The sequence below is a fragment of the Cetorhinus maximus genome, chromosome 7 (assembly GCF_964194155.1).
Source record: "Cetorhinus maximus chromosome 7, sCetMax3.hap1.1, whole genome shotgun sequence".
Lineage (NCBI taxonomy): Eukaryota > Metazoa > Chordata > Chondrichthyes > Lamniformes > Cetorhinidae > Cetorhinus > Cetorhinus maximus.
In genome coordinates, this window is record NC_135885.1 from 40,182,814 (window position 1) to 40,206,287 (window position 23,474).

General features: G+C 43.4%; 1 protein-coding gene across 1 annotated transcript in view; it reads right to left on the minus strand.

The window, feature by feature from the left end:
- Positions 1-921: 921 nt before the first annotated feature.
- Positions 922-23,474, minus strand: part of LOC144682737 (microtubule-associated tumor suppressor candidate 2-like) — a 563,465-nt gene continuing 540,912 nt past the window's right edge. The window contains exons 11-17 of the mRNA XM_078545375.1: positions 23,200-23,414; positions 20,668-20,773; positions 18,757-18,830; positions 10,727-10,825; positions 6,798-6,917; positions 4,058-4,155; positions 922-3,485 (exon numbers count right to left, since the gene is read on the minus strand). Of these exons, the coding sequence (XP_078401501.1) occupies positions 3,275-3,485; positions 4,058-4,155; positions 6,798-6,917; positions 10,727-10,825; positions 18,757-18,830; positions 20,668-20,773; positions 23,200-23,414 (923 nt within the window). The 3' untranslated portion in view covers positions 922-3,274. The remainder of the gene's footprint in view (positions 3,486-4,057; positions 4,156-6,797; positions 6,918-10,726; positions 10,826-18,756; positions 18,831-20,667; positions 20,774-23,199; positions 23,415-23,474) is intronic.

The following is a 23,474-nucleotide window of genomic DNA, read 5'->3' on the forward strand; positions in this document are numbered from 1 at the left end:
GCACACTGCATGATCAACTAAAGCATAGGACGCATGCAGAGTAAAACTCCCTCTAAATGATTGTGCCCCTGTGAAGTGCCTCGAGACATGTTTCTACATTGAAGGTACTACAAAAATGCAAGTTGTTGTTCTTGTTGTAACATTCCCCAACAGTGTGCCTTGAATATGCCAAACTCTGAAACACCCACTCAGATACCTTTTCTCACCATTTGAAGCAGGGCAGAGAGAATTAACAAATGGTTAACAATGATGTACTTGAAGGATGAGGTGTAATGCCTAATGAGTCATATCGAATGGCACAAACAGGGTGGATTGTTGTTGTTTGAATTTGAACTTCTATGGCCCTGCTTCTGAAATTAATCCTTGCATCTTACCTTCAGTTCCTCCCATCACACATTCTGCAGGCACAGTTCCAAACTATCACAAAATAAGGACTGGATTTTACCAGCCCAAGGTTGGGGTGGGGATTGCCATAAGATGGCGAGGGAAGATGGGATCGGCAGGGTGGAGTGCCTGTCATGTTCCCAGCACCATAGCATTCTGCCAATGGTGGGCAATATGGAGGATGGCCTAGCCGCCTAGAGGCCAATTGAGCTACTTAAGTGGCCAATTAAGTGACTCTTTCCTCTGCTGCTGGCAATTTACCAGGTGGGCTCACCGCTATATGGGAAGACCTCCTGATGAATCATGATGGCCTCCCTGGGAGTTCGGAGTCGCTCCTAATTGGGCACTCTATAGCCCACAGAGCAGATCCCGGTAACAACAGTCACCCTAGCAGCAATATCCCCTCCTGCCATCACCGACCCTCCCCGCCCTTGCCCAGGGCTGCCCGATTGACTCCACTCACCTTGTTCCACAATCGCTGTGTCCTCTCGAATGGGTGCACAGCCAACAATGGCCACCGCTCCCTGTGGTGCTACTGAGATTGAAGAGTTGCCAGCCCTCTGATTGGTTCCCATTTTTTAAAGGAATGGAAGCCCTGACAGCAGCTAACTAGCTGCCGGAAGGGCCTAAAATGAGGCCAGGGCCCCCCAATGGCCAAGGTGGGGTTGCCCCGGCTTTCCAACCCATTATTTGGACCCCTGTTGCCCCTACAAAATTCAGCTCTAAGTGTGACAATCACCCACTGAAGCACCTATGAAAGACACCAGCAAAGTCTCTGGGTGAATTCAGGTAAGACTGCATCCAATATATCAATTTCAACTGAATGAAAAGGGAGCCACATTTCTCTTATCAGATTTCTAGATTTAAGAATAACAGAAAGACGTTGGTTTGGTCATTAATTTAATAAATGTGAAAAAATAAATGACTTCATGCATCTGAATTTACAGTTGCCTAAGACCCCAAATTTAAGGTTTTCAATAATTGTCCATAACTGACAAAGAAAATATAAGAACTCCAGCCATCATCTGTCCTACTGGTCTCTTCCTGTCCTTATGTTGTCCCAATTTGGTCTTGAATTTGGCAAAATGTTGCAATACCATTTCATACATGAGCAGAATAAATTAAGGTAATAATAAAGCTGCCAGTTTGTCTGTATAACAAGAGTGACTAACTTCAACAATAATTCATTGTGAAACACTTGGGAAAATTTCTGAAATATGCAAAGAGGTGTTTTATGAATGCATTTCTTTCTTCACCTTCTAAGTCAAATTACGTCTGTCTTTGAGGTATAGTTTCCTGACTTGTAGAACGGGACAGGAATTACCCAAACTCTTTTCAAGAAGGCACTGAATGCCTACACTATTTCATCATTCCGTAAAATGTAAATTTTGGGTAAATAAAGTGTATTCCCTTCATTCTAATCTGTCACAATCTCCTAATTAGTAACGTGACTATATTCTGCTCTTTAAGATTTTGGTATGCAAGCTTAGTGAAGATTGAATTCAGCTGTTCTCCAGGCCCTGTGGCTGGTATTCAGATATTATCACTATCATTTCCGCATCCACATCTGCAACTGTTAACAGCATTAACCAAATTCATTCTAGTTTAGGTCCAGCTGTTATCCTGAATGTTTCTGATGCTTTCTGGACCTTTAGAAATATTCTGACAGTTTGTTAAAATATAACCAAAAGATAGAACTTCTCATTTCACACAGGTAGCAGGCTCACCTAGATTCGGGCATGCAGTACGACCTGAACAAACAAGCTCGGCAAATCTCAGAGTGCGGCACTGGTTTTGATTTTCTGACCTTGGTGATCCTTTGAGGAAGAACAGTCTCTTGACAATCTATTTATTAAGCTTTCAGCATTTATTATGTTCTGTAGGTAGGGTGCCTGCATGTGAATACTGAAAAGTTTTCTTTCAATATCTGCTCAGTTTGTAATTATTTACATTCACTGCATGTGGTGCAAGGTGGAGCTGTACAACCAGCAGTGCATTCTCTTCCTTAACCATTGTTTGGGTGGAGTGGGAAAACACTGACAGCAGTAATAGATCCCAGGTTACTTAATACAGACCTTCTGCTACAGAATAACTTTTTTTTTGTGTGGCCTAATAAACTACAAACACATTTCAAAAAGGCAGCTTTGGAGTGTAGCTTAAAAGCTGCTGTGTCAAGGGCAGTAATATTGTTCCATCGCAAGCTGCTGCAGTGCACTTCAGTGATCTGTAGCACCACCTAGTGATATTGAACTGCATTTTTCACCCCTCAATTCAAGGATTTTGTGATGGGGAGATTTACTCGAGGGACTGATTACCACACTCTGTTTAGTCAGAGGCACCAGGCTAAGATACTTCAACAATTGTGTAAAAATATATAATTTTGCACTTTCGTCCAATACTAACGGCAAAAAGCAAAATCCTGAACTCTCACTTAAAAGTATTGTCTTCAAACTGTTACCAGAGTGAACCCAAAAAGATACATTTGGGCATGGTTCAAACATTTTAAAAGCCCATCTAGTCAAGGAAAATCTCCCTCCTTGATTTTTGCATACCTGGTCAATAGTAGGTAATGGTAAACCTTGATACAGTTGCAGAAGAGTTTCCTGACATCAAACTGTACAAGGTACATCTTTATAAGAAATAATGCACTGAAAATGCATTAGTCAGTGACTTCACTAGCAAGGCCTACTGGGGATTTAAAAGCAAATCCTCTTGCTTATTGCTGTATGCCAATAAGCATGCTCAAAGCAACTTCTGTAAATGTTACATTTACAAATGGTGACTCCTCTTCGAGCAAAACCAAGCGTAATATTCAGCAGTTAGAGCTGAGCTTTATAGATAACGAGTAACATTAAGATGGACCACATGTTTTCATTCTGATGCCTTTTCATCATCTTGGGTTTGCACTCACTGCTGATGGAACGAGTGTGCCCTGAGAAGACTGGAAGTTTGAAGATGATGATGATATTTTGACTGGGCTAACAGGTTCTCCAGTCTGGAGTCTCCAGACCAGCTCCTCGTTTGTTCTGCTGAGCCTTTTCTTTTCCTTGCTTTCCTTTTCGACATATTCATGCAGTGTTGCATTTTCCTCAGAAAGTTGTCTGTAAGAACAAGTAAAAAAAAAGGCATTTTTGTCCTAAATAATCTGTCAGTCAGTTTTATTGCCAAGATGCATTTAACTGTCCCTCCTCCTCACATAGCACATCATAGCCTAAAGAAATTGAACACCTGAAGATAGCTCCATTAAAAATTAAAGAGCGGGTTTCTATTATGCTTGGCTCAGTGATAACTCTGAGCTAGTAAGGTTGCCTGATGGACCATTTTTCAGTGCAGAATAACAATAGATGCAAGAAAAGTAGAAGAAATTTTGAAAATGAACCGCATGCCAGTTTCCACACGCGTAGCAGGAAGCAGTAGCTTAGAGGAATCTCACCGAGGGAAATTACCGAGAAAAAGCCAATGGTTTTCTGCCCATTGAGAATAAATGGAAAATCACAGACTGCGCAACTATGCTGCATTCTTTTCCCAGCACTATTGACCAGGAGTGGGAAATCGGCTGTCATGTTAGTGAACATTCTGCCAGTTCTCTCAAGGGTTTCTCTATTTGCTTGGTGTAGATAAGTTGTAAAGCTGTTTTTTTTTATTATAGAGTGTGTTGCATGTGACCATTTACCTTGTTAAGGCAACATTGTTGTCAATCCTGGCTTTCAGGTCCTCATTCTGTTGTTGAAGCACTTGAACTTTTTCTTCTAATACCACATTCTTCTCAGCCTGCATAGATGACATAAAAACAACTTAATTTCCAAAATATAGATGCATTGTGCTGAATATTATCATGTAAATATGATGAATTGAAAGTCTTATAGATAGGCAACATAGCCAGATGACAATAGCTCTGAGTTTTAATGTTATATTGTGATTATAGATGTTCAGAACACTGTCTAGTGTAAACATAAGGAATAAGTAAGACTTGGAGGACTCACCCAGTCACTTTTCCAGAACCACTTTATCCAATTCAGGGTTGCAGGAAGTCAGGGCCTATTCCAACAGGGAACAAGCGCTAGGCAGGGTACGCCCAGGACAGGACGCCAGTCCATCACAGAGCACACACTCACACTAAGAGGCAATTTACCACAGCCAATCCACCAAACCAGCACATCTTTGGTCAGTGGGAGGAAACCAGAGCACCCAGAGGAAATCCATGTGGACAGGGGGAGAATGTGCAAATTCCACACACACACCCGAGGCAGGATTGAACCCGCATCCCTGGAGCTGTGAGGCAGCAGCGTTAACCATGCCACCCTCAGGCTTGGAGGACTGATTTTGCAAATGGACATTTCTCTGGGGCCACATACTGAAAAATCATGTCTGTGATCACCACAGTTTACTATTCATTATGGATGGAAAATCATGCAACTTGTGCCTAGAAGATCCTAATATATGCTCCTCTGCATTGGGTGCACACACTTGGAAGTTAGCCGTGTGGGTCCAAATGTACATTACAGAAATAAAACTGGAACATTTAATCTAAGTATTTTTTAAGGGCATGTATATGTAACTTAATTTTGTATCTCTGATCTGTTACTGTTACTATGTTGAAATGAATGTAGCTTCTACCTTTTGACCTCCATCTCTGATTTTGTCTTCACTCTCAGTCAGGTTTTATGCTTGCTATTTCCTCCGCCTTTTCTCTCCTTTTTAAGTGTTGTGCATATCTTTTCCATTTCATGAGATTACTAAAGAGAAATATCTAATCTATGGGAGTAAGGAGAATAAAGAAAAAAAATCCAAATTTTCCATCCGGTTTTCATAACTCTACGGACAGGATTTTATGGTCCCCTGCTGGCGGGTTTGCAGGCTTGTTGTCAGGGGGGGAGGGGTGGGGGCGGTCCATAAAAGTCCCCAGGTGGCCTTCTTGCCACTCTCTTGCCTGTTCCTGACTTCTCTGCAGCTTTATGTGGGTGGGTGAGGCCCAGGGTGGTCCAATTGAGGCTCTTCACTGGCCAATTCTTTGCCACTAAAGGCCGCTTCCTGCTCAGCTGTAATTTTGAGGCTCGCAGTAGGAGTTCAGGGGGAGGGGAGAAGTCTGGCAGTCAACCTCCTCGGGCCAAGGGCAGGCAAGTGGGGCACCTCTCTCAAGGGCCCCCTGACCACATTGGGCACCACCCCCAAGGTCTTCCCATGTGGGTGCCCGCTCCCCCACCGATCACTCCATAAAGACCCCCCAACCTTTCTCCCCAAGCCCCCAGATGTCACCTTCACTCCCTGCTGTAACACCACAATGTACTTATCTGATCCTGAAATCCAGAACTTAGAATCTGGGGACTGCTTCTAGTCCCAGCCCTGGCCACTGCTGCCACAGGTGCTGCTGGCACTACAAAGCCGCCAGCCATTCAGTTTGGCTGGCAGCTCTCTGAGGTCGGACTTCCGCCTGAGTGAGGGGTGGAAGTCCCATCTCCAGCCAATTAAAGTTCCTTGGAGTGTTAAGTGGCTGTGGGACTGCCAAGATTGGTGGGGGTGTTTCCTCTGCCGACTCTTTGGGTGGCGCGGTGGGAAAAATCCGATATTGAAAAAATCCTGCCCTACACATTGTTCATTGTGGAAGAGATGGGGGACAAATATGTATTTATCAGCTAACTTGCTTGTTGGGAAACTGATGGGATTGGATCAACCATATTGGGTGAAGTGTAAAACAGGTAGCCAATCAAATCGCATCAGGTTCCTGCCAGGCAAGTCAGGTTAAAATTACTTCTGAATATCGGCGAGCTATGTGATATGGAATACCACATCTAATCCTGATCCTACCTTTGCCCTTTTTCTGTACACATGCACTTCCAGAAGAGATCAATGAATTGTAATCAATAAATTTGCCCTTCCCTAACTCAAGGCACAGAATAGAGATTGAATCTGGGTCTTCTGAGTCTGTTTAGCTTAAGATGATGAGGCAAATTTTTATCAGCTGTATTCTGGGCATGGACCATTACATGCCAAAAGAAATATCCAGAACCTGGACACCCTCCCACATGATTTTCCATCATTACAGCCAGAAAATTGTGAGGTGGGACACATGTCTGAATGTGTCTCAAGAGGATTGAAGACAAAAGGTTACTCCAATGACTTCAATTCAAAATTGTCAGGGAGCTCTATGAGAAAACAAAATCAGGGAGAAGAAAGAAGGGCCTTATTTTTTAACCTAATCTAATTTAAAGTCTCACCAGGCACTCATTTTGCAGATTCACATTAAACAGCTTGCAGAATGTCAGAATTTGGCAAAATCTGAGCACTAGGGTGCTTTACTGCAACACAACGTCCTGCAATATGATACTTCCAACAAACCTTCAAAGGTTTAGCAAGCTGAAAAATTGGATCTGACCCATATAGGTTTCATGAATAGAATCACAGTTTTTTCTAACCAGTTTTTCCAGATCCATAATCTTCTTTTCTTGGTGATGGATTTGTTGATTTTTCATTTCAAGAACGTGTTTTAAACTGTTCATATCTTCCTCCAGATGCTGGTATGGTGCCAAGACAACCTGTAAAATGTAATAGAACAGGAAAATACTGGAGCAACTCCCCACTTTAAACTGAAGCTCCCTATTTATTTCATTCTATTGAATAATACTGCTGCATCTGGAGATCTCAGCATCATCTGGAGCAGCTCCCTATATTGTAGAAGTACAAGGCATTTTGTTTATGAATCCTGGCAGTTTCAAACATATACACACATCTCCACATATAAACACACAAATGGCGGAAACTCATTGTAATGAAATAACGGGGTGCTAATTGAAAAAAATAAAAGCTTGCTACAGGAAGAAGACAATATAATCATAGTTCTGAAAATACAAGCACCAAAATCAATAGTAGCATTAATGTCTAGGTTTTTATTTCCCAAAAAGATAGTGCTATAAGCAAAGTTGCTGTACCTGAAAGAACGTTAGAATCCATCCCAGTTTGTCCACACATCTAGACTAGCACTTCTAGAAAACCCTGCACACATCAATGTCTGTCTGTTAATGGGGTGTCATTAACCATGGCTGAGTAGCTGGGTAGCTTTGACTTCCATGAAGCCATGCTTGCATTCTGCAGTTGCCTTCAAATGAGGTTGTCACAATCAACTGCCTTTTAATGAAAGCTCCATGAATTGCTGAGTGGGAAGAGGTTATTGATCAGCATGGCCTTGCGCTCCTGATCATTGGACAACTGCACAAGTGCAAAGCTAATTTCTTTTGTTTCATGCATTTAGCAGCTAACTTGCTTGTTGGGAAACTGATGGGATTGGATCATCTGAGGGTGCCTTCAGACCTCAGGAAATCCATGAACTAAGGAAAAACATACAACAACAACAACTTATACTAATAAGGCATTTTAAAAGTAATAAAAGCTCCCAAGGCACTTCACAGGAGTGCTAAAAAGCAAACTTTGACACGAGCGACTGAAAGCTCAGTCAAACAGGTAGATTTTAAGAAGAGTAAAACAAGTTAGAGAGGCAGAGGGGTGTAGGGAGGGAATTGCCGAGCTTCAGGCCTTGGCAACTGAAGGTAGAGAATTAGATGAGTGCAGATATCGAAAAGGGCTGTAGGGCTGGAGGAGATCACAGAGGTAGGGAGGGGCAAGGGATTTGAAAACAAGGATGAGATTTTTTAAATTAAGACACTGCACTGTGAGCCAACCAGTGAGCACAGGGGTGATAAATAAATGGGACTTGTTGCGAGTTAGGATGCAGGAGCAGAGTTTTGGATAGCCCCAAGTTTTCGGAGGGTAGCATGTGGGAGGCCAGCCAGCAGGGCCTTGGAATAGTCAAGTCTACGGGTAACAAATGAGGGTTTCTGCAGCAGATGAGCAGAATCAAAGATGAAGTTGAGTGATGTTAGTAAAATGGAAATGGGTGGTCTTGGTGATGGTTCAAATATGTGATCAGAAGCAGGGTCAAATATGACATCAAACCTACAAACAATCTGGTTTAGTCTCAGGCAGTTGCCAGTAAGAGAGATGTAGTCTGTAGCCTGGGAATGGAGTTCGGAGTGGGAACCGAAAACAGTGGTTTCAGTCTTCCCAACATTTAATTGGGATATTTAATTTAATTTGGAATATTTAATTCCAATAGTTAATATAGCTTCTAATCAAACCTCTCAGAAACATTTCGAAACCACTTCACAGGTCACTTTTTTGTATGTAAATCAAACAGATTATTTTTCATTTGCATATAGCAAAATCTCACAAATAGTAATAAGGAGAATGAGCCATTCATCATTGATAATGATGTTGTTGAGGAAGGAAATAAGGAGAATCACTGCTCTTCCTCAAATGATGCTCTGGAAATTTTAACATCCACATTAGTGACAGGACAAGCAATTTAACGTCTCATCCAAAAATTAGCCCCTCCTACAATGTAGCAATCCCTCAGTACTGGAGTATCAGCTTATTCAGGTCCTGCAATGGGGATGGAACCCACATTCTTCTGATGGAGAGGTGAGAGTGCTGCTATACCATAATGTGACAACATATGGCAGCTGTGTCATGCAGCTGTTGCTATTCAGTAGGAAAAGAGCTGCAGGGCTTGACCTTGAAGTAAAATGCTTCAGTTATCTGATACATATTATTATTTGAATTGGAAATTTACTGATTACTACAGATGGCTTGTGTGTTAGCCTGGGAGGAGGTGGAGGCATAACAGTTGAGGATGGAGGTGACTTTGAATATTACTGGCAAAGGCATCTGTGGAGGAGATTGTGTGAAGCTGAGCTTACAGCACACTACTTAGATGTGCAACTTGTGAAAGTTCATTCCTTTGATCAATGGGAAGTCCATGTTATGGACTTTTAGATCTGTTGGTAGTATAATAGCTCTGATTCTATCCAATCTTAATGGCATACCTTATTTTATCCTCCTTATCTTCAACTAATGAAACCTATGGTAATGGTGCACTGAAAGCAAATTACAAACTTAATAAAATGTTGCCATTGAAAAAGTGGCCCTGTATCTGTAGGAGCTCCTTTTCCCACAGAGGGAATGCTGCTACTAACCCTTAACATCACTTTGAATGGGAAAACTTAGGGCTAGATTTTCACTGCTGAGTTGTGTTGGGAAAGTTTCCGACTCAACCAACTGCCTAGGCAAAAAAGCCCCTGAATGTCGCAATATTCTATTCATGCCTCATGTCAAATATAGCTAATCCTTTAATAGGTTCTTTAACCTGTCAATCAAAATGTTAACCCACTCAGAACCCCCTACTGAAATTATTGTAGCTTTTGGAAATCAGCCAAGCATTCATAAAGAGCCCTTAAGGAAATGTCAACAAACAACTATTGGAAGTGCTAGAAAAGAAGCTACACCACCTGGCCTGTCAATAAAATCAATATAGCAGAGCTTTTTTCATATGTGCTCCACAAATCCATGACTCCCACAGTGCGGTTTAAGGCCCTTACAACAGCCAAAGTGGTGTCTTATTGAATTCAGCACTGAGTTAAAATGGCCCTGCTGTGTTTTGTTTCACTCCTGTGTGAATCATGGCATGCCCCTTTCCCCTATTGGTAAAAATTGGATCTGTTGGAAATGAGGCGGCACTTCTGTACTTGGGCTAGCCCGCCATTTTTAAAAGTCCACTGAGCCTTTCCAACTCCGTGAAAATCCGGGGCCAATATAGACTGGGACTTCAGCCTGAAACTCAGAATATAGGTGGCTGCAAGTAATACAATCTGGTATGCAATTTGCCATTGCAATGAAGCTCTTGCAAGATTTGTTTAAACTGGTAGAAAATATCAACCAGGAAATGATACAGTGCAGCATGAGCATGGAACCAATTATTTCATGAAGAGATATTGTTCTGGTACTCACTCGCATGCTTATGCCAGCAGGACAATTCCTGTGCATTGGAACTGACAGCCTTATTTATGTATATTAGGTATTATCCCTTCCAGTTGGGTGAGGTTAAGTTGGTCTGATGTGTTTGAATGTGCTGTATCACTGAGCAGTGGGATACAGTTTCAGTCTTCCAATCTGTTGAGTTTTCAATGCCTGAGCAATCCAATTTCACATAACCAGCTGGCCTAAAGTCAATTTCAAGCCAATGCCAAGGATGACTACAGGGCACCCTAACAGTCTGTTGTGCGGTGAACTGAGAACATTGGGCCCTACAGTGTCGGTTTTTTGCTCAGGTGCTAGCCTGCAGAAAGGGAGATAAAATGAGTGCAATTGTAGATACTACACAGAAAGTTACACATCTATCCTTGTGGTTACAATTGGTGTGTGACATGGGGGGAAATGGGAAATTAAATAAAGAATATTAATCCCTTCATCCATTTCTTCGCTATCACAAACACACATTTCAGACATTATTTACCTCAAGTTGCTCATCTGTACTCCTCCTTAAGGCTTCTTCAAATCGTTTTGCTTTGTCCTTCAGTGAGCGATTCTGAAAGGTTAACGTGTCAACTTGATCCTTGAATGCAGAAACAAAAAGCAAAATTTTATGTTTGTAAAATTGATCTGGTAAATTGTGGAACTATTTTGTTTCAAAATGTCAATTGGGGCCCTTTATGTCAATAGGACCTCAGTATCTATTTTTTGGGGTGAATTGGCTGTGCAGGCTCTGACAATTATCACTCTGCAGCCCAGCCAAGGAGGATCCTAAAGCTAAGCTTTCCCTTCCTCCAGTGAACTGCATAACATGGAAAATGGAAGTGCTGCAAGAAGCCTGCTAAGGAAATGTGTGCAAAAATGATTGCCTTATCTTCATTTTCCTCGTGATACCAGCAAATCTCTTTCTCATTTAGGGTCATGCATCAAACACCTTAATGACTGCAGGAACTTGGTTGGAGAACGCTTTCCATGCAAATTTCAACTGAAATATGAACAGAAAAAATGCTGGAAAAATATAGTTAAAGTCTCAGGTCTGTGACCTCTCATCAATCATCATTTTCAGCATTTTCTGTTTTTAATTTCAGATTTCCAGCATCTGCAGTACTTTGCTTTCAAATTTTACCAGGCTTTTTAACTAAAGGGAGGCGTGCAATCCCACGCAGGGCTGCAATTATTTACCTGAGCCTCTGCAGGGACTTCAACTTTTCAAAATCAGAAGCTGCAGCTTTGACTACATTTCTCCCATGATCCATTTTTAAGAATTACTCAGCTCTTCTGTCACTACTGCCAACAACAACAATAGCTTATATTTATATAGCGCCTCACTGAGCCATGTAAGGAAATATTAGATTGGATGATCAAAAGCTTGGCCAAATAGGTAGGTTTTAAAGAGCGTCTTATAGGAAGAGAGGGGTGGAGAGGTTTACCATCACAATTTGCCTTTCAGTGATGAGCTGCAGAGTGGCTACCTTTCTAGATTTTGCTCTCTCCTTTGGGTATTTTTCATGTGCAAAGTGCCTACATTTTAAGAGAAAGTAAAGATGCAAAATTCAGATAGGCCAACCTGCTGAGTTGCTGGCACGTGTGACCAGCTGAACCAAAACTTTGTCATTCTCACAAAAAGGGGGCTATTCAGACCATCTTGATGTAGGGTAATTATTTCTCCTATTTATTCTATTTCATTTTTATAACTCTTCCCCTGCTGAACATTATGCTCTGGTTGGGAATACCAAATATTGGGCAGAATTTTCTATTCCCATCAGAGGTGGGAAGCCCTGAAAATTGTTAGAGAGCCGTGTGCTACTATGTTTCCTGCCCCTGGGCCATTTTGGAACAGGCAAGTTTGGCTACTCACCCGATCATCTTAAGTCATTCAAAGGGCCAAGCACAATGCTCTGAGGCTGACTGGAATCTTAGGCCAGGATTTTCCGGTCCTCTTGTGGCCGGGACCCGCCACAGGCGAGGCGGCGCCCCAGCCAGAAGTCTATTGGCTTGTGGCGGGACTGGAAGATTCCGGCAGCGGGTGGGTGTGGAAAATTCCGCCCTTCCAGTTAGCCAGCCCATGATGGCTGAAAACTGTCCCAGGTTCGGAGGTGCCTACTGGTGGCAGACCAGGGAACCAACACTTCACCTAACATTTCTGACACCCACTTTTTTGCAATCGTGAGATGACCCCAGCTGTGGCTACAGGCCGCTCTGTGGAGAAGCTCCCCCTCTGCAGCAGCTGTGTGGCCAGTTTTATTCTCACCTCCAAAAGTCTTCAAGTTTCTTCCATTTTGAGGTGCCTTCTGTCTCTCTTCTAGCTCTGCTGGTGGGGCTGCAATCTGTCAGTGCTGGAGGGCCCCATCTTGGTCCTGCAACATCTGGAGCTCACCCGCCATCCTTAATTAGATGGTGAGCAGACTCCTTGGCAATTAATTGGCAATCCCTTCATAAATCACATCAGGCATCAACCCATGACGGAACCCGAAAATACACCGACACCAGTGTTCCAAACCTGGAACAAGAATTCTGTGCATTGTCTTTGGTCCCCACCATCAAACTCCATTCCCGAGCTACAGGCTCCATTCCTCTCCCTGACAATTGCCTTAGGCTGAACCAGACTGTTCACAACCTGGGTTCATATCTGACTCCGAGATGAGCCACCAACCTCAAAGCATTGGCAGCTCCTAGATTATTTTGTTGTTCCAGTCAAAGATCTAAGTGATGTCTGTATCACTTGATTCATGCAGAGGACTAATGCCTGCTGGATAGATCTGTTGACTTGTTTGATTGGTGACGAACATCCGCCTAGCACCAAGGCATTGCAAGACCCAAAAGTCTAAGAGGAAGAAGATCAATGTCTCAACCCTAAAGCAGCCTGATCAAAGAGAGGGATTCCAACTACAGCTCACAACCAATCTGGAAAAACTGCACAATTCAATTTCAGAACAGTGAGATTAAATAAAAGTCAACTGTACTAGACTCCTGTGTCCAGCATCATCATCACCAGGACTGTTTCAATAAAAACGATGCTGAAATATGTGACCTCCAGGAACAAAAACGAGCAGCCATCTTTGCCTGGCAGAGCAACCAAAGGTTGCAAGTCAAGAAGGCAGCATTCCAATAGCTCAAGGCAGACACCCAAAGACAAATCCGAAGATAAAGAACATGTGGTGAGGAAGAAAGCCCGAGAGACCCAACAATATGCTGACCATCATGACACGCAAAGCTTTTTCGAAGCCACCAAGGCACCTATAGACCAAGGTCAAATGGACAAAATCCCCTTCGCTCACAGCACATTGTTTCTCTTTTCAAAGATGACAATACCATCCTTCAACACTGGAAAGAACATTTTCAACAACTCTTCAACCGAGAATCCACAGTGGCAGCTGATGCTCTCCAAGCTATTCCCCCTACCCTGTGGTAGAAGCTATGGGTGAAAGAGCTGCAACAAGCAATCAAACCGATGAAAAACAACAAAGCCCGTGGCCCCAATGGTATTCCAGCTGAGGACTTCAAAACGGGTGGGCTTGTGCTCACATCAAGTCTCCATGCACTCATCCTACAGATTTGGGAGGAAAAGGAATTCCTGCCCTACCCCCCGACTTCAAGAATGTGATAGGTGTAACTAGCTTCAAGAAGGGAGATATATCATTCTGTGTAAACTATAGAGGTATTTCCCTCTTGTCCATAGCAGGGGAAACCCTGATATGTATCCTCCTGAATCATCTACTTCTTGTGGCTGAGGAAATCCTCCCAGAGACACAGGCTGGGATTTTCTGCTCCAGGCCTAAGGCCCGTAGTGGGGGCAGGAGGTGAGAGAATTTATCTCCGTGGAGCCCAGCAGGAAATTGTGCAAAGCTGGCCGCATTAACGATACAGTCGGGGTTTTTCCAACCTTGTTAGCAGCGGGTTGGGCAGGAACTATTGAGGAAGTGGGGGGTGTCTGGCCTAGTGGGCACCCAGTAAGCACAGCTGATGCCATACCACCTCATGCCTTATTCTATCTGCATGAGCTCACCACTCTGGAAAGTGCTGCCAAAGCAATCTAGTGGACCTTTCACACGGCATACGATAGCCAGTGGGTTGCTGCATACACTCTCTCCATCTGTATTCATGCAGGGCAAGCAGACACACAACAAAAGGGAGAGGTCACAGACTGGTGGAGGAATGCCTGACATCAAGGTCCTCACAGACTTTGAAAATAGAGTCATCCAGCTAGCCACCGATAATCTGGGCCATTCCTGCCCTGACGGTGAGTTCGGTGGTGTTCAACCAAGTGAGTGCAACATCCATCAGACAATCATGCTGCGAGTCAGTTCCGCAGTCCCCTCCCATGCACTGATTATCTCTCCTTGCTTTCACAGGCACTTCTGGGAAGCAGCAGAGGGGGTCTACGAGCCAGGCCCTTGACTCAAGCCCCAAAGACACCTCACAAGAAGAATCTAATGCCACCCTAATTGAAGTCCCGTCACTGTGCTCACCCACACCCTCCACCAGCGCAGAGTAACACACGTCAGTGGGACCTAGTTCTAGAGTAGCCTTGGGATCACAATTTGGTGAGCACATCGCACTGTCTGATCCACAGCAAGTGGCAGCAGGGACTTCCCAGGTTTCTGGCGATTGGAGGACTGCTGGAGGCCAGAAATCTGCTGAGTCCGAGTCAGATGAGGAGCCTCTGGACTCGTTCATACCTTAGTTGCTGGAGTTGCAAAGGCAAGCGAAGGAAAATAACCTCAACCTATCCAATCTCTCCTCATAGCTACTCTTTTCTAACCCTGGCAACATTCTTGTAAACTTCCTCTGCACTCTTTCCAGAGCTATTACGTCCTTCCTGTGACTTGACCAATTGGTGGCAGCTTCGACCACTGGACTGCATGCTGTGCTCTCAGCTCAGGCGCAGACATTGTCCTAACCCGCACTGCAAGGCTGCACTGTTAGCTTGAACCATAATGGATACTGGTCCAAACCTTAATCAAGACATTGCAAGGGGCTGTGAGTGCCTCCACCAGTGACTGCGCCATCGCCACCTTTCGCAAGAGGATTCTACAGCTTTCCCAGTCGGCCAATTGCTCTGCCGCCGCCTAAAACGCACATTAATTTGCAGTCTGCACCCAAGGGGTGAAATGTTCTGGAGCATTTGGTGGCACTTTCATGCTTTTGCATTGCTTGAGTGGGCAGAAAAGTTTTAGAGGCCTGACTCCCAGCATGTCAATGGAGCAGCTGCTGAACGGTCTCAGCTGCGGAAGAATGCTCAATTTTGACAAGCTTTTCCAAGTGCGTGGCTGCTTCCCTCACCCTGCCCCCCCCCTCACCCCAGGACCCCCGGCATGTGCTGGAGTACTTTCTTCAGTCTGTCTGTGTTGCCTTGACCCCACCTACCCCTCCCACCGGCACATGTTCGAGTATTTCCTTCAGTCTGTGCTGCCTTTCCCCCCATTCCCCCCTGGCAAACGCTTGAGCCTTGCCCTCCACCACCACACCTCCCCCCATGGCTTGACCCACATTGGAGCCCTTGGCCGGTCCCTGCACTGAAAGCTAGCTAGGAAAAAGCAATTTGCCTGTGCCCCCCCACAAATGCCTCCTTGATGTCCTACAGGTGATGTTCGCGAGTGCTGCGCAAGGTTGTGTGCATTCACCTCTGAGTTCCCCTCAAAGTTCAGGCCGCCAGGTGCACTCCTTTTAAAGGCAGTCAGGAAGCACAGCGTTTTGAAGTCACGCGACGTGGGTGGTAAATTTGACGTGGGGGGATGATTCATTGAGCAAGGCTTACAATTAGATGCAAATGTATTAAAATAACATTCCCGACGTGCAGCAGCGGGAAATGCAGCCCACCATTGACGGGTGGAGTGGACAATCGCAAATTGGTTTCATGACGGTGTAAGACCGATTTTTGGGCTACTCGCCTTATTGTCCCTCTCTCACCTGCCATGATGCCCTATGCCAACGGGGTCGGAAGTTTCCGGCCATTGTGTTTCGTAGTCGTTAGGCCTGTGTGCCCCCCACCACTCTTTTTAGGGTGGCGGGGGGGCACACCTCAGGCTGGGTCTATGTCCCCTGGAATCATTTGCGCACAGTGAGGCAAAGATCTTTGCCAAGCCCCTTGTGAGTCATGTGTGAGAAGCCTCCCACACATGCTGATCCTTTGCTCTTTACATGCTTATCAGTTCAAGTGCCTTTGCAGTGCCCGGCCAAGGGCTCCAATGTGGGTCAAGCCGTGGGGGGAGGTGTGGTGGTGGAGGGCAAGGCTCAAGCATTTGCCAGGGGGGATGGGGGACTACATGCTGAGGTTCCCCTTCAGTTGTCCAGTTGAGCTGACCTGCAGCTCCGCCCATGATGACCCAATTCCCACACAGTTCCCATCTCGATTTCTCTGGTTCTGAGCAGCCATGGTAAGAGCAAGCTTCAAGACCCACTCAAACACCTCTTACCCTCCCCCTTTGGAACTCTCTTCCTCAAAAGGCAGTGGGAGCAGAGCCTTTGAATATTTTTAAGGCAGAGGTAGATAGATTTTTGATAAACAAGGGGTGAAAGGTTATCGGGGTAGGTGGGAATGTGGAGTTGAGGTTACAATCAGATCAGCCATAATCTTATTGAATGACAGAGCAGGCTCGAGGGGCCGAGTGGTCTACACCTGCTCCTAATTCATATGTTCGTATGTTCTTCAAATCTGCATGCAAGAGACTCGGCCTGTCCTTGAATGTTGCGAAAACAAAATTCATATATTAACCAACACCTGGTCTGTCAAATATTCCACCAACCATATGTGTTAGGAGAGACTCTGGAATATGTTGAGCACTTCCCATACCTTGGCAGCCACATCTCTCAAAAGGCCACCAATGACAAGGAGATTCAACACCGAATCAGCTGTTTCAGCTCAGCCTTCTACAAACTACGGCAGCAAGTGCTTGACAACAAAGATCCCTGCAAGTCAACAGAATTCCTGGTGTACACAGCAGTTGCTATCACCACATTCCTGGACCGCAGCGAGACCTGGACTGTGAAACCAGTGACACATACGAGTGTTAGAGAAATTCCATCTGCCTCTACTGCATCCTTCGGATTCAATGGGAGGACTATCGGACAAATACTAGTGTCCTTCTTGAAGCCAGCTCCACAAGCGTTCAGACAAAACTCAGTGTTGATGGATTGGACAGTGTTGAAAAGCGTCCCCCCTGCCAGGTCCTGGGGAGGAGGAAGAAAATGCTTCAAAGACACTCTGAAGCTTCCCTGAAGCACGGCAGCACTGTTATATGGGGAGACAGTGGTGTAGTAGTAATGTAGCTGGACTAATAACCCAGAGACCCAGACTAACGTCTCGAATATAAAGCTAGGCTCAGTGACGGTGACCATGAAACTATTGTCGATTGTCATTAAAAACCCATCTGGTTCACTAATGCTCTTTAGGAAAGGAAATCTACTGTCCTTACCTGGTCTGGCCTACATGTGACTCCACACCCACAGCAATATGGTTGACTCTTAACTGCCCTCTGAAATGGCCTAGCCAGCCATTCAATTCAAGGGCAGTTTGGAATAGGCAGCAATTGCTGGCTTTGCCAGCGGCGCTCACAACTCATGAAAGAATAAAGGGATAAAAACATTCATTACTGGGAGCAGTTTGCTACCAATCATTCAGAATGGCAACAACATATTCATCAAATTGCATCACGCTTTGAGTCACAACGCCTTAATGAAGAGGCGGAGCAGTGGCAGAGAAGGAAAGAAATAGAAATAAATCCTGCTCTCTGGATCCCACTACCTCGTGGGACACCCTGCCCCATGTGCCCAAAGATATTCGGGTCAAGAGTTCAGTCACATGAAGACCCATGGCAAAACTCGTGGCCCTGAGTAGACATCATCCTTGAATTGAGGGACAGCTGACATTGTTATCGAAACTTTTGACCATCCAACTTAATATCGCCTTATGTGGCTCAGTACCAAATTTTGCTTCATAATTGTGAAGTGCTTAGAGATATTTTATTACCTTAAAGGACTATAAAATACAAGTTGTTGTTCTTGTTGGCTGAGTTTGTGAAACAATAACTCAGTCTTGCACCTTTGACAATGTCATTCTTGAACCAAGCGACAGTAGATGCGTAAGTACGACTTGGGATGACTCGTACTCTAAATTTTGTTTTTCTCTCTTCCCCCACTCCCTTCCCTCACCATTACTGATGGCAATGCTAAGATAAGGAAATCACAGTGTGGGAATCGTGGGCACCAGCCTGGATTCAACAATTCGGCAATAAAGCACAATGGAATGTGGCCACCTGCCCTGCACATTTTGTGCTTTCATAAGGTCCCATCTTCAGGAGAAAGATTGTTTCACGAAGGAAAAGAAGCATGAGACACATTGGTCACAATATCACACACAAATAACAAAATGACTTTCATCATACAGTTGCGTGTTTGTAAATCTGGGGAATGATTTGCAAAACATTTTTTTTTTGAAAGACAGCCCCTAATTAATATATATACCATACACGAACAAATATAGTTTTCCATACGTAGTCCATACATAGTACTAACCTGAAGAGAAAGTCTTAGTTTTTCAAAATTGTCTTCTAATGTCATCCTCTCAAATTCATGGATGGCTTTTAGCTCTGAAAGAAAAAATGCTGCAAGTGAAATTTCACTGAACAAATGCTTGTGAAAAGGTCAAATTCCCTTAAAGGAGGGATGAGATCTGAACTGTGTATGATAACCAGCTTCAGATAATAGTAACAGGCCTATTAACATTTAATCATCTTTCCATTGTCAAACGTCATGATTCTTCTCAATCTGCAGTTCTCCAATGAGAACAAGTTTGGTTGGTGAACCTTTCTTGGAACTTACAAGTTTTGAGTTCCAGAATCATCTTTCCTGCCATTTTCAGAACCTTTACAATCCATTAATGCCCTTTTGAGGGTTAATCTAATATAAATGCAGCAATATAAATACAGTGGCTACAAGAGCAGGTCGGAGGCTAGGAATCCTGTGGTGAGTAACACACCTCCTAACTCCCCAAAGCCTGACCACCATCTATAAGGCAGATGTCAGGTGTGCGATGGAATACTCTCCAGTTGCCTGGATGAGTGCAGCTCCCACAACACTCAAGAAGCTTGACACCATCCAAGACAAAGCAGCCCATTTGACTGGCACCCCATCCACCATCTTAAACATTCACTCCTTCCACCACCAACGCACAGTGGCAGCAGCATGTATAATTTACAAGACGCTCCAAGCCACATGCCATCCTGACTTGGAATTATATTGCTGTTTCTTCACTGTCGCAGGGTCAGAACCTGCAACTTTCTTTCTTACAGGACTGTGGGTGGAATTCTTGTGAGGCTAGGAGGAGCATGAATGGAGCTGACTCTGTTTCTCCCCACACCCCACACATACAAAAAGCATATGCTTCTGGTTTGGTTCTGCAGAGGAGGCGCCAGATTTCCTATCAGCCCCCATCGCGATTGGCAAGCCGCCTACGAAAGCGTATTGGGCGCTGGCAGCTCATCAATCAAATTCAGATAAGTCTCAATCATGGAACAGACTCTTGTTGGTGCCAGCAAGTGGATTGGGTGCTCCCTCTGCCCACTATTTGCACAATTGATACTATATGTAAATTTTATTCTAATAAATGAAAACAACACCCCTTTTTGATTGACACTGACACAAGCAAATCCACCTGGTATTTCTTAATGATCAGGTTATTGGTGTATTATCCGTTATTGACCTTAAAATGACTAATCATTAATGCTTCTCCAATTCAAATCATTAATACTTCAAAATATACGTAACAACGCTGTTCAAAATCACTCTTTTAACAATTTCATTGCTCCTTATGGTATGGTAGGTATTAGCACCAGCCAGTGTTGGACTAAGCTTTACAGACCAGAAAAGTTTTGGTTTGATTCTAGGTCTGTACCAAGTTTGCTGATCTCAGCAGTGGATGGGGTTCCTAGGACTAGCTTCAATCTCCTTCTGCAAAAGAGGGGACAAACACAGGTGCAGCTCTGACACCCTCCAACTAAATGGTCTGAAGGAGAATGACCACTAGGGATAAGGTACCAGAATGTTGTAGGCACCTGTCAAGCCTTTGGAAGTAAAAAGTATTTATTGAGTTTGAAGATAAAACAAGCAGTAAGTACAAGTATTTCAGTCGTCCACAGAATCATCCATCAAAACTATTGTAAAAACAAAATCAAATGAACTGTGCAGAACTTTATCAGGGAGCACACCATAAAAAGATCAGGAAGAATAATGTGGGTAACAGTGATACAAAATATCACTTGAAAAATGCTTGACCTCTTTACAATTAGTCTCATTAATGCTTCTTTTGACAACTGCTTACCGCAAATTTTTCCTAGGTTTTTCCTGTACTCTTGTAAATAATTTTCTATCAGTGCTTTTAGCAGTATGTCACACAGCAATTTTCTCTATATTAGTCATATGCATTACCTTCAAGTTTCTTTTCATGCTCATCTTGCAGAATAGTTATTGTAACAGTGTGATTGTTCTCCACTTCTGTGATTGCACTGGTATGAGCAGTTGACAGTTCTTCCAGCTGATAAAACACAAGAATAAAACAACTATAGACAATTCCCCTCTGAAGTCCCAATTTGTGACTATCTCAACTGTTTTTTCCAGCATCCAGTTCCTCCTATATTTACTATTAAACACTAAAATGTAATGAATATAATAACAGTTCATATTGGAGCATTAAAGTACCAACATTTCCCGCATTATGTGCTAAATGTCTGAAGCTGCAAATGTAAGATTGGAGATGTCCCAATTTGATAATTCAGTGATACACTAATTGTAACAAAAATATTATGATTGCGACTCTATCACAAATTATGGTTTAGAAGCAAAGGAATATTAAAAAATGTGTTGGTGGGACTATGTGGTGTAGGTTATCAGCAGACTGTCACCTTAACTTTAGCATTGGGCTTCAATGTGGCCCAGGCTGATGATACAAAAGTCTTGTTTCGTCTCTGGTTTTTAATAAAAGTTGACAAGCCACTGGACAAAATTAAATCGCACTGGGTGGAAATCTCAGTCACTACAAGAATGGTGTGAGACATTGAAATTTTATAGTGATGCAATGGCATTATGTATCTGAAGTTATGGTAAAAGCACATTGTTGACAAAGGTAGGGAACCCTTCATCTAATGCATGTTATTACATTTTTGGGAATACATTTCCACAGACATTCTCTCATCTTGATCCGATCAAGTATTGCTTCACAATTAGGCTTTCTTATTGACAAAGGCACATTCAAACCATATAAATGTTCAATTTTTTCTTAAATTTCTAATGTATTTTTAAAAAGAGGATTCAGATGCCATCTTGGCACTATAACAGAGAAGGAAATGTACGGGTATTTGGGACCAAAAGAATTTCATAAATTTATACTTTGGTTTTTTTGTATGGAGGTTTCAAGATGGCAGCCAGTCGTGACTTAATTATACAAAGTATCAAAAATAAAAATAAATGAATTTTATTTATCAAAATTATATTTTTAAGTACCCAAAGAAGAATAGTGAATGATCTAACTTATTTCACTTGTGAAGAATATCTTCAGAATTCATCCGTATCTTGGAGTGTTATGCTTTCTTCATACAAGAAATAAACCTGGTAACTCATTGCTCTATATTATGCGCTATCTCTTTATATTCTCACCAACACTGCTTAAGTTTCACCCTCAATAGAACACCATTTACTGCACCAGTTTCTTACAGTAGCTGTCCTGATTGAGGCTGGTCAAAGTATGGGTAATACTGTGACATATGCCTAATATCTCCTTGGATCCTCATTCAGGCGATTCAAAATAATTATACATATGATACTTAACACATATGAGGAAAAGGAAAACACACTACTTGTCTAGGCTGAAATTAAGTCCAGGTTTTTGCAGTGAAAATATAGTGTGGTAAGCCACATTGCTTATTACTACCTCTAAGGACAATGTGTGTCAAAATATGCAGGCTATCTATCCAGAAATGCCAGGATGTGCCCGCCCACCTGTAACTATGCCAAATTATGAGGTATGGGGTCAGTTGTATAATTTAAACAAACTGGATGGGAACCAACTTCTCCCAGAGTGGAAGTCTGAGAATGCTAACTACTTTAATGATGTGTGGGGTGGGACGGGGAGGGGAGGGGGATGTTGTGTGGTGGCAAGGGGCACAAAATGGATTATTGAGTTCCTTCTAGATTTGAAGTATGTCCTTGTGATGAAATATAACAAAAAAGAAATTAAAAAGTCTTCCAATCTTTCGAGGCCCAGACTACAATCCAGTGCTGGTACCCCAGACTGGCTCAGTTCTGGCAGACTGGCCCATCACTATTCTGGCAGGCCAAGGAGAAAGATACTGTCAGATTGGAGTTCCCTGTCTTGGTCATGCCTCCTCTTTGGGGTGAGTGGAATATCAGGCCCCAACAAAGCCCTCAGAAAAGATGGATACTTTTGAATTTCCAGGTCCCAGTCTAATTTTTTTTTTGTTCTTTGATGGGATGTGGGCATCACTGGCAAGTCCAGTATTTATTACTCATCCCTTGGACTGAGTGGCCATTTCAGAGGGCAGTTAAGAGTCAACAACCTTGCTGAGGATCTGGAGTCACATGTAGGCCAGACCAGGTAATGATGGCAGATTTCCTTCCCTAAAGGATATTAGTGAACCAGTTGTGTTTTTACGACAATTGATGAAAGTTTCATGGTCACCATCAGTGAGACTTGCTTTCAAAGTCTTTTTTATTAATTGAAGCAAATGCTGCCAGCTGCTGTGACAGGATTTGAACCCATGTCCCCAGAGTGTTAACCTGGGCCCCTGGATCACTAATTGCCACTACACCACTGTCTCCCCTCCCCTGAGGGCTCTTCAGCTGCATCCTTTCTTACTTTAGGTGGGATTGCACTGGAAGAGCTATGGATTTTCAGTCCCATTACTCTTTAAAGTAAATAGATGATAAAATGGTATTGACATAGACCTGATCCTTGTGCTCAGAATCAATTTTCTCGAGGTGTTCCCTATGTTCCTGTATGAGATGCTCTTTTTCTGCAGTATAATGAGCCTTCAGTCTTTCTTCAAGGGCCTGAATCTCCTCTTGTTGTTGCAGATGGAGCCTCTGTACCTCAATCTCAAACCTCCTCTCCAGCTCCTCCTTCTCCTTTTGCAGCTTTTCACATCGTGTTGTATTAAGGGCTGAAATAAACATTACAATAAAATGAAATCACTGATTGGGACCACAGATAATACCAGGAA